Source organism: Callorhinus ursinus, unplaced genomic scaffold (genome assembly GCF_003265705.2).
Source record: "Callorhinus ursinus isolate GAN/ISIS: 27379988/994484 unplaced genomic scaffold, GSC_fseal_2.0 scaffold50, whole genome shotgun sequence".
Classification (NCBI taxonomy): Eukaryota; Metazoa; Chordata; class Mammalia; order Carnivora; family Otariidae; genus Callorhinus; species Callorhinus ursinus.
The window spans coordinates 9,260,305-9,275,928 of record NW_027397112.1 but is presented as its reverse complement, the minus strand read 5'-3'; the positions used below and the strand labels follow the sequence as shown (position 1 = coordinate 9,275,928).

The window sequence follows — 15,624 nt, the reverse complement described above, 5'->3', positions numbered from 1 at the left end:
ACAGGTCATATATGGACCAAGTTTTTGAGGGGTTATTAAGGTCATGCAAATGATTCTTAAACCCCTACTTTAAATCCTTTCTGGAACAAGTCAAGGGAGAGACTAAATCACACAAATAGCTCACCACTGTTCCCTTCGAAGTCATTTCTGTGGGTTGCTATATATTTAATTCAACAATACTCAGAACATATTAAAGACAACCATATTTATTTTTTGCAGACTTTGTGGTGAGTGGTTTTGAAAATGCTCAATGAGGGTGGACTTGACCTTGAGAAATAGTCATAAGTCAGCTGAATCTAAGACTGATAAAAAGAGTTGGTGGTCAAGTTAGGTAATGGTGCCTCACATCAAAGGCAGGGCATTCAGTTTGACATAGAAGAGTATGTCTCCATCCCTGTCCATAAGAAGCTGTGGTCCAGATTGAGGGGAAGTCACCCAGAAGACAATTTCAATACAATTTCATAAGCAACGAGAAGGAGGTATAAAACGGCGCTTTGGTATTGAAGTGATGGAAAAGTTCTAAAGCTGGATGATGATTTGGCTACAGATTTGGTAAATTTACTGCAAGTCATTAAATTATACACTTAAAACAGGTGAATTTTATGATATGTGAATTATACCTCAATGAAGTGGGGTTTTTTAAATATTTATTTGTCAGAGAGAGAGGGAGAGAGAGCACAAACAGGGGGAACAATAAGCAGAGGGAGAAGCAGACTTCCTGCTGAGCAGGACTCGATCCCAGGACCCTGGGATCATGACCTGAGCCGAAGGCAGATGCTTAACCGACTGAGTCACCCAGGCGCCCCAATAAAGTGGGTTTTAAAAGAAGGGCGTGGTGGGAGTACAGAGATTTCATTTAGTTCTAAATTCAAACTGCAGTCTCTACCACCCTTGTCAAGAAAGTAAAGAAGGGGGAAGGGGAGGTCAGAGAAGCAGTGAAGATTTAGGATGCTCTGGTTGTGGTTCTTGGGTCTTGGACCTGCCTCTACGTGGGGGGAAGGAACTCCAGGGTTTCATGCATTCCAACTGCACTGTCAAGTTCACATTTTAGATAGATTTCAAAAAAGCAGTCTGAAGGATGCCAAGGTTGGAGGCATGGAGAATGGTAATAAGGACATTGTAATGATCTTGGAAAGAAACCATGGAGGTGGGGACCAGGGTGGTGGCAGTGGGATGAAAGGAAGGCACCAGTTCAAGAGCTTTTAAATAGTGGTGGCAGGACTTGGTAACAGGTGGGATATGGGTGGTGAGGGAGAGGAAGGAGTCGGGCAAGACTTACAGACAGAGGAGGATGGCAGGGCATGGACATGCTGAGGTGCCTCTGTGACATCCAGATGGAAATGTGCAACATGCAGGCGTGCATGTGATTGTGACACTTTGGGGAGACTCAGTATTACAGGTTATTAGTCTACAAGTGATGGCTAAAAACATGGGAGGGAGGAGATGGGTCACAGAGACCTTGTGAGTTGGAAGAAAGCTAGGCTGTTGGAAACCGGGGAATTAACATTTGTGGGGCAGGGAGAAGAATGTGAGAGAAACAGAAGGAAAATCAGCAGAGTGTGTTGTCAGAAAGCCAAAGGAGTAATGTTTTGAGAAGGAAGGAGTAATGGTGTCAAATATAGATAAAGCTTCAGAAAACAAAGACTAAAAAGATGTCCCTTGAATTTGGCTACCGACCTTAGAATAACTTCAGGGGAGGGAAGGGGGCAGCCAGGCTGCAGTGGGTTAGGAATGAACGGGATTGGGGGGGCAGTAGAGATAGAAATGTAGCAGGTTGGGGACAGTGCCAGGGCTATGGCTAGAGAAGGACCGCGTGTCCTGCAGCTTTGTTCTTTTGTTCTCAGTATAGGAGGGACTTGAGCATGTTTGTAGGCTGAGCCAATTAGAAGGAAGGAAATGTCAAAGATACAGATGACAAGTCCCTGGATGGAGAGGGGCTGGACACAGCAGGGTGTGGGCCAAGAGCTCCGGCCAGGCGCTGGCCGGGAAAATGTTCCTTCCCCCTTCGGACTTGAGGGCTGGATGGGTGTGTAGCCTGGAATGGAAGGGGAGGAGTAGCAAGGCTTCCCACCTGATGGCCTTGGGTCCTTTGCTTTGTTTCCTGTGTGTATAAAACAGGAAGAGAAGTTCTTTGTTGAAAGTGTGGGGATTGCAGGTCTGAGAAAAGTAGGAAAGTTGAAAACCGACGATGACAGAGGGAGCTGATGGACGAGTAAGCATGTCGATGTGAGTCAACCTTCACTCCTTTCTCTCCCTCACTCCGCCTCTCCATATACCGGCATGATGTCAGTTCTCCTGTTTCCTGGGTTGGGCCACTTCTCACCACCTCCACTCCTACCCCCTGGGTCTGAGCCACCATCATTTCTCTCCTAAATTTCTGTCACAGTTTCCTTACCAAGTTTTTCTGCTGCTTCTCTAGTCCCTTTCCTTCCTTTCGCCATACAGCAAGCAGCAAGAGTGATCTTTAAACACTGTAAGTCAGATCATGCCACTCCCCCGCTTAAAATCATCCCAATAATTCTCCCTAAGAATAAACTCCAAACACCAAACTTTGTCCTGAGAGATTCGACACGGCCTGGTCCATTTACCTCTCTTAACCTTGTCATGTGCCACATTCTCCCTTGATCAATGTGTTTCAGCCACTCTGGCCTTCTTTTGTTTCTTCCACGGCTCCAAGTTAGTTCCTGCCTCAGGGCCTTTGCACTTGCTTTCCTTCTGCTCAGGATGCTCTGGCCAGCTCTTCCCCATCTTTTACCTCTACACTCAAATGTTATTTCCCCAAAGAGCCTTCCCTAACTGTGTAAGGAAGCATCACCCCCCCAGCTGGTTACCTCTGTTTGCCTCCTTATATTTATGAGTAATCAAAACTATCTTACATATTTATTTAGTTTTGTGTATTGTTTGTTTCTCAATTCCAGAATAAGAATGCTGGGAGAGAAGGGACTTCGTTTAGGACATTGTATGCACTTGATAAAGTATTGTTATTTATAAGGATAGTGTTGAAAGTATCCTTATTAATAAGGACAGTGTTGAAAGTCCAATGAAACCGGAAAAATAAAGCCCCAGTGACTTTAGTCCACACAGTTGTGTGATTTTCTCCAGCAGAGATCATCAAATAATAAGATTGATTTTCTTATATGCTTGTTCTGGAGACAATTTCAAACAAGCATTTCTTAATGAAGGTCAGGTGGCAGAGGCGTCTTGGTGAAAAGCAGATGGATTCCCAGTGTGACCAGTTCAGGTATTTACGTTCTTATTCATTTTCCAGAAACTCCCTCAATTTTACAGTCTCGTGTGTGGGTTGGCAAGTTGTGGGAGGAAGTTGCTGACTCTGTTTCCAGCCCCACAGCTAAGCTGTGCTATACAGGTGAAATCAGGTTACCGAGATCCGTCTGGTTTCCTTGGTGACCCAGGAGGTTTGGTTATATTTGAAATTGCTAAGAAGGAGAAAAATCTGGTAGCAACAGTTCTGTGTTTTCCTTAAGGAAGGAGTACTTTTCCATCCTTACCTGAAGCTGAGGACATGCCTCTTTGATTGGCAAGGGTTGACCTCTGGCCAGCAGGCTGGGCGACACTTTCTCACTGCTCCGAGAATCTCACGCCCAGGCTGGCAAGTTTGTCCTGTGCTAGCTCTGGGTAATTACATCACGACTCCTCCGGCTCCCTGTCTGTTTTGTTTTTGCATGTAAACACTGTAACTAGGGTGACGAATAGTTAGCTTATTGGAGAATGTGTTAACCACCTTTCTTCTGGTGGGATGACAGTGGAAAGGCATGTTATTTTATAAATGGTAGGTCAACCCCATTAACTCTTTAAGGGTTTTGTTCTAGATAGCTGGCTTATCAAGCTTAAGCCTTCATGTCATTCATTGACAAGGTTTGTGTGCCAAGCTCTGTGCTAAGTACTTCTCAAGTGTTATTTTGTTTTCGTGACAATATTATGAAGTGGGTGCTATTATTATTTATTTTATTTTTTTTTTAGACAGGGTGGGAGGGGCAGAGGGAGAGGGAGAGAGAGAATCCTAGGCAGACTCCAGGCCTAGCACAGAACCCGACGCAGGGCTCGATCTCACAACCCTGAGATCATGACCTGAGCTGAAATCAGGAGTCAGATGCTTAACTGACTGAGCCACCCAGGCACCCCAAAGTAGGTACTGTTATTAACCCCATTTTAAGGATGAGGAAACACAGAGAGGTCAAGTGGCTTTCCATAGTCACACATCTAGGAAGTGATGGGTTTTGGATTTTAGAAAGTGATTACTGCTTATCATGTACTCAGACTGTATCCTGAATTCTCACATAATTACTATAAGGAAGGTGGAAGATGATTCTAGTTTTTTTGCAGTTACCTGATACTCAGAGTCCACCTTATGCTGCATGTCCCGCAGATATTGAACATTACTCATGAACTTCTGCCTGTCCCTTGCTTCATGCAACATGATTCTTAATCCCCAACCTGCATATAAAAGATAAATAAAGGTGCTGTGACATAATCCTTTGTTGCTGTACTGTATTTGGATTTATCTTAGTATAATTGCTTTTATTCTCTTATTAATCTAATTTCCATTGTTTGAAAGGCACAGATGCCCCTTTCAGCCAGCAAGGACTCTCTGTACTGGTGTGGATGCCCTTACAGCCCTCCTGTTCTGGGCATAAATAATGCAGCCGCATTCATCAGCTGGCTTCAGGGATCCCGTCCTGGTTGGTTATTCATAGGGAGTTAGACTGACAGACACCTGATTCAGAAGCAGTTCTATGACTTGACAAAAATGAAAACCCAGAATCTAGCGAAATTAGCAATGACCAACGTTATGAGCGCCTGGTCACTTTAAGTTCACTTATTCAACAATCGCGTCCCTATTCCAACTGAGGCGCCATGCTGGGTGCTGGGATATAGCAGTCGGAAGGAAGAACGTGCCCCTGCCTTGGTGTTTCTTACAGTCGGGTGGGCAGAGGACTGACACTGAACATCGCTGCACCCCAGCCACTTGACACTCCATGAGGTGTTCTCACGAACCCACCCCTCCTTCAGAATTATCTGAGGGGAATGTTCCCACCACCCAGCGAGCTGCTCGCGCCCGTAACCTGGCCGGCTTCCTAACATTCCCTCTTCTGCGCCATCCATATCATCACCCAGCCCTGATGATTTTCTCCCAAGCAGCCCCCGAATCCATCGTGGTGGGAGTGTGGGCCCTGCTGTGTGAGACTCTCAGGGTTCAAATCCCAACTCTTTTGAGCATTGACAAAGGAACCCTAATTGTGATAAGGGCTATGGAGTGGAAATGTGAGCTTCTTTGAGAGACGGTTATTATGGGAGGGCATGACATGGTCTAGGGGGCAAGGTTTTCCTTAGGAAATGACACCGGGCTTGCTAAGGAGTGAGCCAGGCAAGAAGTGGGACAGAGAGCATCTCAGACAGAAAGGACAACAGGTGCCGGAGCTTTGGGGCAGCAGGGGGCTGGTGCAGTTGAGGACCAAGAGGGCCAGTGCAGCTGGAGCAGAGAGAGGGGAGAACAGCAACGGAGGGCTCTCGGGGAGACAGGGGCTGGCCAGTTCACTTGGAGCCTGGAAGGTTATGATTGCAAGAGCCATATAACTGCCACTGGAAGATTCCAACCTGGGGAGTAAATGGTTAGATTTGCATTTTATTTTGTTTTTTAAAGATTTTATTTTTAATCTCAACACCCAACATGGGGCTCAAACTCACAACCCCAAGATCAAGAGTCACACATGCTCTACCAACTGATCCAGCCATGTGCTTCTAGATTTGCATTTTCAAAGGCCCCTCCAGCTTTAGTGTAGAGAATGAAAGGAGGGGGGGGGAGTAAAAATGAAAGTAGAAGGACCCACAGGGAACATATGACAATAATCCAGATAAGACAGCGACCACACTTGGATAGCAACAGTGGAGAGGAGGCAGCGGTGGAGGAGGCAGACATTGGAGCTACTATTTACTGCGCCTCCGGAAGGTCTGGGCACCCTTGTCAACATTTACACACAGTAACTCACTCGATCTTCAGGTCGGTGCTTGAGGCAAGCGCTCTATTTGCATTTTGCTGGTAAGGAAACTGGGCAACCAAGGGAGTAAGTAACTTGCTTAAGACTGCAGAGCTGGTAAATGGAAGAACTGGGGTTTGAACCCACAGAACCTCACAGCAGGGCCCACACTCTCACCACGATGGATTTGGGGGCTATTTGGGGGAGAAAATCATCAGGGCTGGGTGATGATATGGATGGCGCGGGAGAGGGAAGGTGGAGGAAGCCAGCCAGGTTATGGGCTCGCAGCAGCTCCCCGGGGAACTGGTGGCTGGTCGGTGGACGATTCTGGAGACGTTCTCTTTGTGAGAAAACCGTGTGGAGTTTGAAGCGGGGTCCGGGGGGCGGGTAGTGGAGGCGTCAGGCCAGCGCCTAGATGCGGGGCTCTGGAGCTGACGAGAAAAGCAAGGATTTGGGCACCACGGGCATTGGGTGACAGCTGAAGAAGGCAGTATGTGTACTGGGAAGAGGAGGAGAAGCAGGGACAGAAAGCTGAGGAACACTCCAACTTGAGAACACCGAGCGGAAGAGAAGCTGCAGAGCAGCCGGAGAGGCAGGAGGCAAACCAGGTGGGCGCGGTTCCATGGCCGCTGCGAAGAGCCCGTTTCAAGGAGCAGGTTATTTATAACCTTGGTGAGCGCACTGAAGACAGATTGCCGAGAATTGCGCAAACGAGAGGTAAGGGAGTAGAGACGATGCTTTCAGGAGCTTGGGCTCTGATTGGTGTGGCCTGAGTTTATGACCAAAATATTTAAAGTCACACAGTTAGTAAATGGCGCTGGTCATGATGAGTCTGCAAGACCTCCTCAGTTAGGGTCACCTGAAGTCCCACACATCCTGCTTTTGGGGCCAGTGAAGTCCTTTCAGTGATTGCTACACGTTTTTTTTTTAATTGACGTAGAACATGACATTCGTTTCATGCATACCACAGAATGAATAGATATCTGTGTATATTGCAAAATGATTGCAATAAGTCTAGTTAACATCCATCACCCACATAGTTATAATTTTTTTCCTCTCGTGATGAGAACTTTTAGAGATCTATTTGCTTAGCAACTTTCAAATATACAGTATTTTTTAAGTCTATTTTATTTATTATCTCTATACCCAAAGTGGGGCTCAAACTCACGACCCCGAGATCAAGAGTCACACGCTCTTCTGACTGAGCCAGCCTGGCGCCCCTCAAATATGCAGCATTATTAACTGTAGTCGCCATGCTGTATGTTACATCCTCAGTACTTACTATTTTATAACTGGAAATTGGTGCTTTTTGACTCCCTTCACCAATGTTGTCCCCCTCCCCCCCAATCCCTGCCTCTGGCAACTGCCAGTTTGTTCTTTGAATGTTTTCTGTATCTATGAGTTTTGTTTTGTTTTTTAGATCCACATATGAATGAGATCATACAGTATTTCTTTCCCTGACATATATATATCTCACGTTTTATCTATTCGTCCATCAATAGACACAGAGTTTGCCTCCATATCTTAGTTATTGTAAATAATGCTGCAATGCGTTAGTGTTTTGGATAAATACCCAGAAGTGGAATTGCTGGATCATATGGTAGTTCTATTTTTAATTTTTTGAGGAACCTCCAAATTGTTTTCCTTAGTGGCTGCACCAATTTACATTCCCACCAACAGTGCACAGGGATTCCCTTTTCTCCACATCCTGATCAACACTTCTTATCTTTTAGATAGTAGGCATTCTAACAAGGGTAAAGTGATATCTCATTGTCAGTAAGGGTGATCTGCATTTCCTCGTGATGAGTGAGTTGAGCACATTTTCACATACCTGTTGGCCACATGTATGTCTCTTTTGGAAAAAAAATCTATTCAAATCTCATTTTTAAATTGGGTTTTTGGGTTTTCTTGCTATTGAGTTGTTTGCGTTTTTGGGTATTAACCTTTTATTGGATATATGATTTGCAAATATTTTCTCTCATTCAGTAGATTGACTTTTCATTTTGATGATGGTTTCCTCTGCTGTGCAGAAGCTTTTTGGTTTGGTGTAGTTCCACTTGTTGGTTTTTGCTTTTGTTGCCTTTTTTTAAAAAATTTATTTAAGTAATCTCTATACCCAACATGGGACTCAAATTCATGACCCTGAGATCGAGTCGCCTGCTCTTCCAACTGAGCCAACCAGGCACCCTGCTCTTTTTGCCTTTGATATCAAATCCAAAAAAGCATTGCCAAATCGAGGTCAAGGCACTTACCACCTATGGAGTATTATGGTTTCAGGTCTTATGTTCAAGTCTTTAATCCATTTTGAGTTAATTTTTGTATATAGTGTAATATCACCCAGTTTCATTCTTTTCCATGTGCCTTCCAGTTTTCCCCGCGCCATTTATTGAAGAGACTGTCCCGTCCCCATTGTAAATTCTTGGCTCCTTTGTCATAAATTAATTGACTATATATGCATGAGTTTTCCAAGGCATTCTATTCTGTTCCATTGATCATTGTGTCTGCTTTTACACCAATATCATATAATTTTATTACTATAGCTTTGTAATATTGTTTGAAATCAGGAATCATGATGCCTCCAGCTTTGTTCTTCTTTCTGATACACATTTTTTAGTGACTACCATGTGACAGGTGCTGTTCTAGACACTGGAGAAACAGCAGGATAAGATAGACAACATCCCTACCCTTGGGTGTTTGCATTCTGAAGCTTTCCTTCCTCTCTTCATTTTTTTCAGTTGTATAGATATTGGCAAAACCAGGTTGTCCCTGACTCATGGTGACTCAGTGTCTCGACTGGTCATTGTGAAATCTCGCCCTGAGCAGTATCATCTAGTAACTTGTGCTGCTTCCTCTGGAGTTGCTGTCTCTGAAGTATAGAAAGTTGGTCTTTGAGAGTCCAAGTCTAAAGCTACAACCAACAGATAGTTCCACAGACTACATGCAAAACCTACATTTTGCCTCTGAGGATTTTTAATAGTCATTTATAGCACTACACTTTAAAAGATCATTTTTGGGGCCCCTGGGCGGCTCAGTTGGTTAAGCATCTGACTCTTGATTTCGGCTCAGGTCATGATCTCAGGGTCTTGAGATCAAGCCCCACTTTGGGCTTTGTGCTGGGCATGGAGCCTGCTTGAGATTCTCTCTCTCCCCCTCAGCTCCTCCTCTCTTCTCTATCACTCTTAAATAAATAAATACATAAATAAGATCATTTTTAACTTTTCATATGAATTTGTACCTGCACAGAATGAAGTTATGTTCCCACTCTTTTAGGAAAACAATGGTGTTAAAGCAGGCAGAAAGATGAACCTCTGTTGCTACTGTTGGAAAGAGAAGCCTGTCTGAATATGAATCAGGCAGAGAACATAAGTTTTCATAACAAAAATGTGTTAATGGTCACTAAAGGGGCACATCCCAGAGTCCACTTGAATGATACATTTTGGTTACAAAATTAACCTAGAAAAACGAGCTAATATATCCTGGCTTTAATGCTGTGTTATTTTAAAGAGGCTTCTAAGTCAAGAGGCATGAAAAAACTGTGTCTAACTAGGTAGGAAATAACACTATTTGAACTACTTGCTAGGTTACCTCTGACTTCACAATCATCTACCAAATAAAGGACTTTCAAATTACCTACAAAATTCTCTTTACCCTCCCATAAACTATTACTGTACTTTACTATAAACTGCATATTTAGAAGCATCATGGTCCCACATGTTATTTATTTAAACACATCAATACTCTGTGAGAGTAAACAAATACTTTAGGCACCGGGAAAAGAGATTATTAGGCAGTCACCTCGATTTAGGTAAAAACTCTCCAGCTTTCTGAAGTACCACTTGAACCTCATACTGTACTGCAGGTTTGAAAACTGACCAGGACGAACAAGAAACAGAAATAACTGTTTGGAAATAAATTCACATGAGATAATGCTTAATTTGCAGATCTCAGTTTAGTGGGCTTACTCAACCAGATGGCCATTTGAAGCCCAAAAACTTATCCTCCGCAAATACAGACAGGTGGGGGAGGGGGTGGTAATAAAATGTGGGCAAGGCGCTTGTTTCTAAAATAGCATTCTGTATTCTCTTCCGTTTCTCACCTTTGAACTGCTTCGCAATTTAAAATCCACTCATGGTCATGCACGCTTCTCTTTTAAGTCTCTGGTGACAATATATTGGGCCAAATAATGTGCCTTACAAATCAACATAAGAAGCCATTTTAAATCAGGAGAGGGAGAAGGAGAGAAGGGAGTAGGAGGAATGTGGGCAAGGGAGAAGGGAGCCCTGCTTTGCTGAAAGCGAGAGTGAGTGAGTCTTCTTGGCCTCAAAATTCTACATATCTGTGAAATTTCAATGAGGAATATTCTAAGAACTTTGTGACATATGTATTCCTCTCTAGTGTAACTTTGCAATGAATTCAAACCAAGTTTCCCTGACTAAGGAGAACAGAATCTGATTGCAGAATAGATTTCTTTTAGTTCTCTAAAATATCATATATACTGTCCTTCTGCTCTATGACCACATTTGTCAAAAGAATTGAAGGGAACCCTTTTTAATAACATCAAGCTATTTCACTGTTTTCTTGTTAAAAGTTTCTATTATGTTCTCATATTGGAAGTACTAAAGTGAATATTTTATTGGCTCAGCAATAAACAAAAATGTAAATTTAAGTCCCTCTTTAGGCTTCAGGTTCCTTTAGACCAAAATCTAAATGGCTATATTAATACCTGACAATCAGGTTTATAAATCCCCCCCCCTTTTCACAACTGGGTACTTGGAAGAAGGACCTCAGAATTTATTTCTCTTTTTACACAATTAATTTGTAATGACAAAGATTACAGGATTTCTTTAAGTCTTAGCTTAAAAAAATCTTAAGAGTTTTAAAATCTTATAAAAATGAATGTAAGCAACAAAGATGAGTGATTTGGGGCCAGTTTTTCTATCACCCCACTACTGAGAGAATGCTGTGACGGAAGGCAGAGAGGAGGAATTGACATGGATGGGGGGGAGATAATCCGACTCTCCCAGCCAATTTGGTTTAAGAAATCAAGGGGTGGGTGGTGTAAGGGGCTGGTAAGAAAAGCTCTTTGGCGGCGACTCCTCATTTTATTGTGAAACTGTGACAGAGATGGGCGGTCACACACTGACTTTCAAGCCTAGAAGAGAGAGACTCCATGTGTAACTTGGGAAACTTTGGGGGGTGGGGTTGATGTCACAGTCTTGACAAGCAATTCGAAGCTCCCAAGGATGACAGTATCAACAATTTCCCTCTCGGAAGCCCGAGGGGCCGTCCTGTCCGTGTAGACCTACTCTGGACTTGCAGACCCGAGAAGACTGCGGGGAAGTTGTGCAGCTGCGGGGGCGCTGCCAGTGTGCAAATAAGTGATCACCGGGTCCCCCACACCTGTCCCTTTGAGGCAGGAAAACACCGGGACAGCCGGGGAGAGGGAAGGCTGCCAGGCCGCCAGGCTTCGGCCCGATTTCCCATCAGAATGGCAGAAGTGGAAAGGAGAGGGTGTCCCCCTTCTCCTCCCCACACCTCCTTGAAGGACTGGGGGCCGCAGGGGGCGCGCGCGGCTGGGGCCAGCCGTTACCTGGCGGGTCAGTCCTTACCCACCTGCGCGGGCTGATGGGGCCGAGGGGCGAGACAGGCGGGCTGGTCCAGGGCGGAGGGGCCGCCCATCAATCGCGCGGGGGCCGTCTCCGTGCTCCTCTTCCTCCTCCTGTCTCGTCTCCCCTCCCGCTACCGGCCCCTCTTCCTCCTCCTCCCCGGAGGCTGCTTTCCGGCGGCGGCCCGACTTTCTAGGGGCGGAGGCGGTGGGGGTGGCTGCCTGGCGTCCTCCCGTTTCCTTGGCAACGCGAGCTGGGGGCCACGAGCACTGGCCTGGGGGCGGGGCCTGGGCCCCGGGGTCTTGAGCCCAGACGTGGGCGCCCCGCGGTTGCCGTGGGAACGGGATGCGGTCGGGGAGGCAGAGCCGTGATGGCGGCGGGCAGAGAAGACACGCGGCAGGAGCACGCGGATTGGCTTTGTCTTGATGCCCAAGCCCAGACCCAGATATTGAGGCCATCACCCCTGCTCCGAATCGGTGCTGTGCTTTATAAAGAACGTGATTAGAAAACGAGAGGGGAAAATAGTTTTAACTGAATGAAGTAATATTAAAGGCAATAGATGGGTAGAGGAAAGACAGTGCCGCCCTGGAGTTTGAGCTGTTCGGGGGTTCTCGGAAATACCTGCTCCGAAATAAGAGGGAAGAAATAAACGATTAAGGGAGGCACCCTGTCAGTTGCAGAACTGAGGCCAGATCCCAGTTATCTCCTAGTTATTAGTAATCTGGGCTGCCTTTCCCAAGGAAGGACGTTCTTAGAGGTTTAGACTAGTGCCCATAGATTTGGAAAGGACCAGAACCTGTGCTAGCCTCATCTTCTCTCTGCCAGGTTTATTTCTGTCTGTGGTTTTTGGTAGGCTAAGATGACTCTTCCATTCATTTTGCACATGTAGGCAGTCAATAACTTGCCAATTGATGTCAAGTTACGGCATTTTTGATTGAGTAGAGACTAGAGGAAAAGGAAAATAGAAATTCTTGGACCTTTCATCAGTGCCCAGCATCCCTAGGTGTCTGTGGTTTATGGGTGTCCTCTCAGGAATCCCCCAAATCCAGTTGGCATCCAAATCTCCTGCAGCATTGCACCCTTCCTTCTATTCTTATCACCACCACCCTAGTTTGGGGCTCCAGGACCTCATGACTGGATTATTGTAAGGACCTCCTGACCACGTCTTAAGCCCCTGTCTTCCATACCCTAGCCCCACCATTTCCCTGATTCTATAAGCAGCTTGGGTCTAATGCTGTGGCCCTGCTAAGAAGTTCTCAAAGATTCCTCACTGTGGCATAAAATCTAAACTCTTGACCACGGCTTTCCCTATACCCTCCCCTAGGCTCGATTGCTTGGTTTTCCTCTGTCAGCACTTCTTCATTCATACTTCACCCAGACCAGACCGCACATGATACTCTGAACGTCACTCCCTGCCTTCACACCAAATCCTAAGGCACATCCTGAGCCAGGCAGATTCCAGATAATATGTACGTAGGTGAAACCTTTGTTTTGGGCACTTTTCATCCGACCTCCATTGGTCCTTCAGCAGTCAGTACCTTTCTGTCCATGGTAGCTCAGCCCATGTTCTGTTCTTATTCTCAGCTGGTTATCAAGTAATTCCTATCAAAGCATTAATTGATAACTGAAGCATTAACTGATAAGCACTAACCTAAGACCCCTCCCCATGGTTTTTACCTTTCCATCTTTTTAAAATATTTTTTAAAATTCAAGTATAGTTGACACACCATGTTACATTAGTTTCAGGTGTACAACATAGTAATTCAACAAGTTTATACATAATGCTGTGCTCACCACAAGTGTAGCCACCATCTGTCACCATACAATGCTCTTACAGTATCATCGACTAAATTCTTTATGCTGTGCCTTTTATTTCCATGTCTTATTCATTCCATAACTGAAAGCCTATTTCTCCCACTTCCCGGTACCCATTTTGCCCCTCCCCCCACCCCCTCCCCCTCTGGCAACTGTTCTGTGTATATATAGGTCTGATTCTGCTGTTTGTTTGGATTCCACATATGAGTGAAATCGTATAGTATTTGTCTTTCTCAGTCTGACTTACTTCACGTAGCATAATACCCTCTAGGTCCATCCATGTTGTCCCAATTTGCCTTTCAATCTTTAAGACACACTGATCGAAACTATAATAGTGAAATGATAGATGGAGGGTTTGTTCTGTTGAAGTTAAGACACCCTTCAAATAAAAATAATCATAACGATTAATGATAATCAGGAATTATTAATGACTAACAGAGGAGGAAGTGGAAGCCCAGGTGAGATAGTTGAAGAGAAGTGACATGCCTGAGGACAAGGTAAGAAGCAGACCAGGGCTCAAAAGCAGGGTTCTCACTCCTGATGTTGCTTACTAATAAGAAAAACACCATGGCACATGTTAGATCCAGATTTTCTCCTTCCACTTCAACATCTGTATAAAATAATACTATCTACCTCAAAGCATCACTGTGGAGATTAAACAAGAGAGGGCAAAGCATTTAACATCATACTTGGTCTGCAGTAAGCACTCAATAATTTCCTTTCTGAGGCACATTTTAAGAGTTTATTTAATGCACATGAGTGAAAACCATAAATATTTTCAGATTTTTATTTTTTAATTTTTAATTTTTTTTATTTTTTAAGTAATCTCTATGCCCAATGTGGGGCTCAAACTCACAACCCCGAGATCAAGAGTCTCATGCTCCACTGACTGAGCCAGCCAGGCACACCACTATTTTCAGATTTTCAATAACAAAGTTTGGAGATGTCACTTCATAGCTCAGTTTTAAAAACTTTTCTACGTTTTGAAGTGTTTCTGAAAATTAAGCTCCATGAAGAGAATCTTGGTGCTCTTGAAAGAAGGTGGCAGTGCCAGGGGCCGGCCCATAAACAGTTACCCAGTGACTCCAACTTTAGTGTTTACTGAGTAAACTTAAGCTTGGCATGTCAATACAGTAAGATTGATTCTAGCATTAAGAAGCAAAGTGCTAAGGAAGAGAAATATTAACATGAGGGGAAAAAAACTAAACAATTCCTAATTGGGGAAAGGATCTTCCTTTTTGCAAAATTCTTTGCAAAAATGTCCCTGGTAAAAAAAAAAATAAAAAAAAAATGTCCCTGGTAGATGATGAATAAGTGAAGAAAACAGAACTTAGACTCAAGTAAATCATGGGTTCTAATGATGGAGATATTTGGTGTTTGCAAATAAGCAACAGGGAGGTCTTTAGCTTAATCTAAGAGTTCTGCAGAGGGCAGCTTCAAGTATAAAATTTCAGAAGTGTTCCATGTATTCAGTTTCAGAAATAACATTTTTGAGGGAAATATTGAATTCAGTGCAAAGAGTAAGCTGTCCAGAGCGGGTAGTTATGCATTCTAAGCCTCCTGAGACTGGGACTACCCCCTAAGCCTGGGATATCCAGGAGCCTCATGGAGACCTGACTGAGCTACTCACCTGATCTGGAACAACACAAGCTCTTTGTCCACCTAATATTTCCTCTTCCTAACAGAGGAGTCTAAGTAGGTCACTTCGTTATTGTCTAATCAGGAGCTCTCCGGCCAAATGGCCTCAGAAGCTGCTGGCCTCCCTTATTAGATACACCTCAGTCAGTTTTACCTTGGGCCACGCCATGACTGATGGGTTTCTGTTCTCATCAGTTAAGGCCAATGTGGAGATGTTGCTTTAATTCAACGCACAAGGCATGAACGGCAGTTTGTTTATAGAAAGGATCTCTAGGAGTGGCTTTCCTGAGAAGGGGACTGTGGGCATGGTACGGTCCTCTAAAGCCTCAGGGGGTCTCCTCCAGATGTGGGGGATCCATCTGATTAATTTTAGAAACTGGCTAATGGCTTATTGAATATGCCATGGGCTTTTTTGACATTCTGCATTTATCCCATAGCTATATTTGGCCAGACAAAGCATGCAATGTGACAGTCTCTTAATGTCACTTATGAAAAGTGGCCTGTAGAGTTGTCTTTAAGGTGGCTGGATTGCTGGGTAGGCTGTTTTGAGGTGAGCCCTCTGGACATTT

The 15,624-nt window shown here is 44.4% G+C and overlaps 2 protein-coding genes across 7 annotated transcripts in view; one reads left to right on the top strand and one right to left on the bottom strand.

The window, feature by feature from the left end:
* Window positions 1-11,873, bottom strand: part of MARCHF10 (membrane associated ring-CH-type finger 10) — a 79,952-nt gene extending 68,079 nt beyond the window's left edge. The window contains exons 1-2 of one of the 5 annotated variants that reach the window (XM_025890073.2): window positions 11,610-11,867; window positions 4,349-4,455 (exon numbers count right to left, since the gene is read on the bottom strand). In XM_025890073.2, coding sequence (XP_025745858.1) covers window positions 4,349-4,438 — 90 coding nt within the window. In that variant the 5' untranslated portion in view covers window positions 4,439-4,455; window positions 11,610-11,867. Of the gene's footprint in view, window positions 1-4,348; window positions 4,456-10,092; window positions 10,304-11,609 lie in introns of those variants that run through there. The other 4 variants (XM_025890075.2, XM_073883075.1, XM_025890074.2 and 1 more) reach the window with 4 other exon arrangements.
* The window catches only part of LOC112837639 (uncharacterized), a 132,425-nt gene that overhangs the window by 66,695 nt on the left and 50,106 nt on the right, over window positions 1-15,624 (top strand). The gene's annotated exons all lie outside the window — the stretch shown is intronic.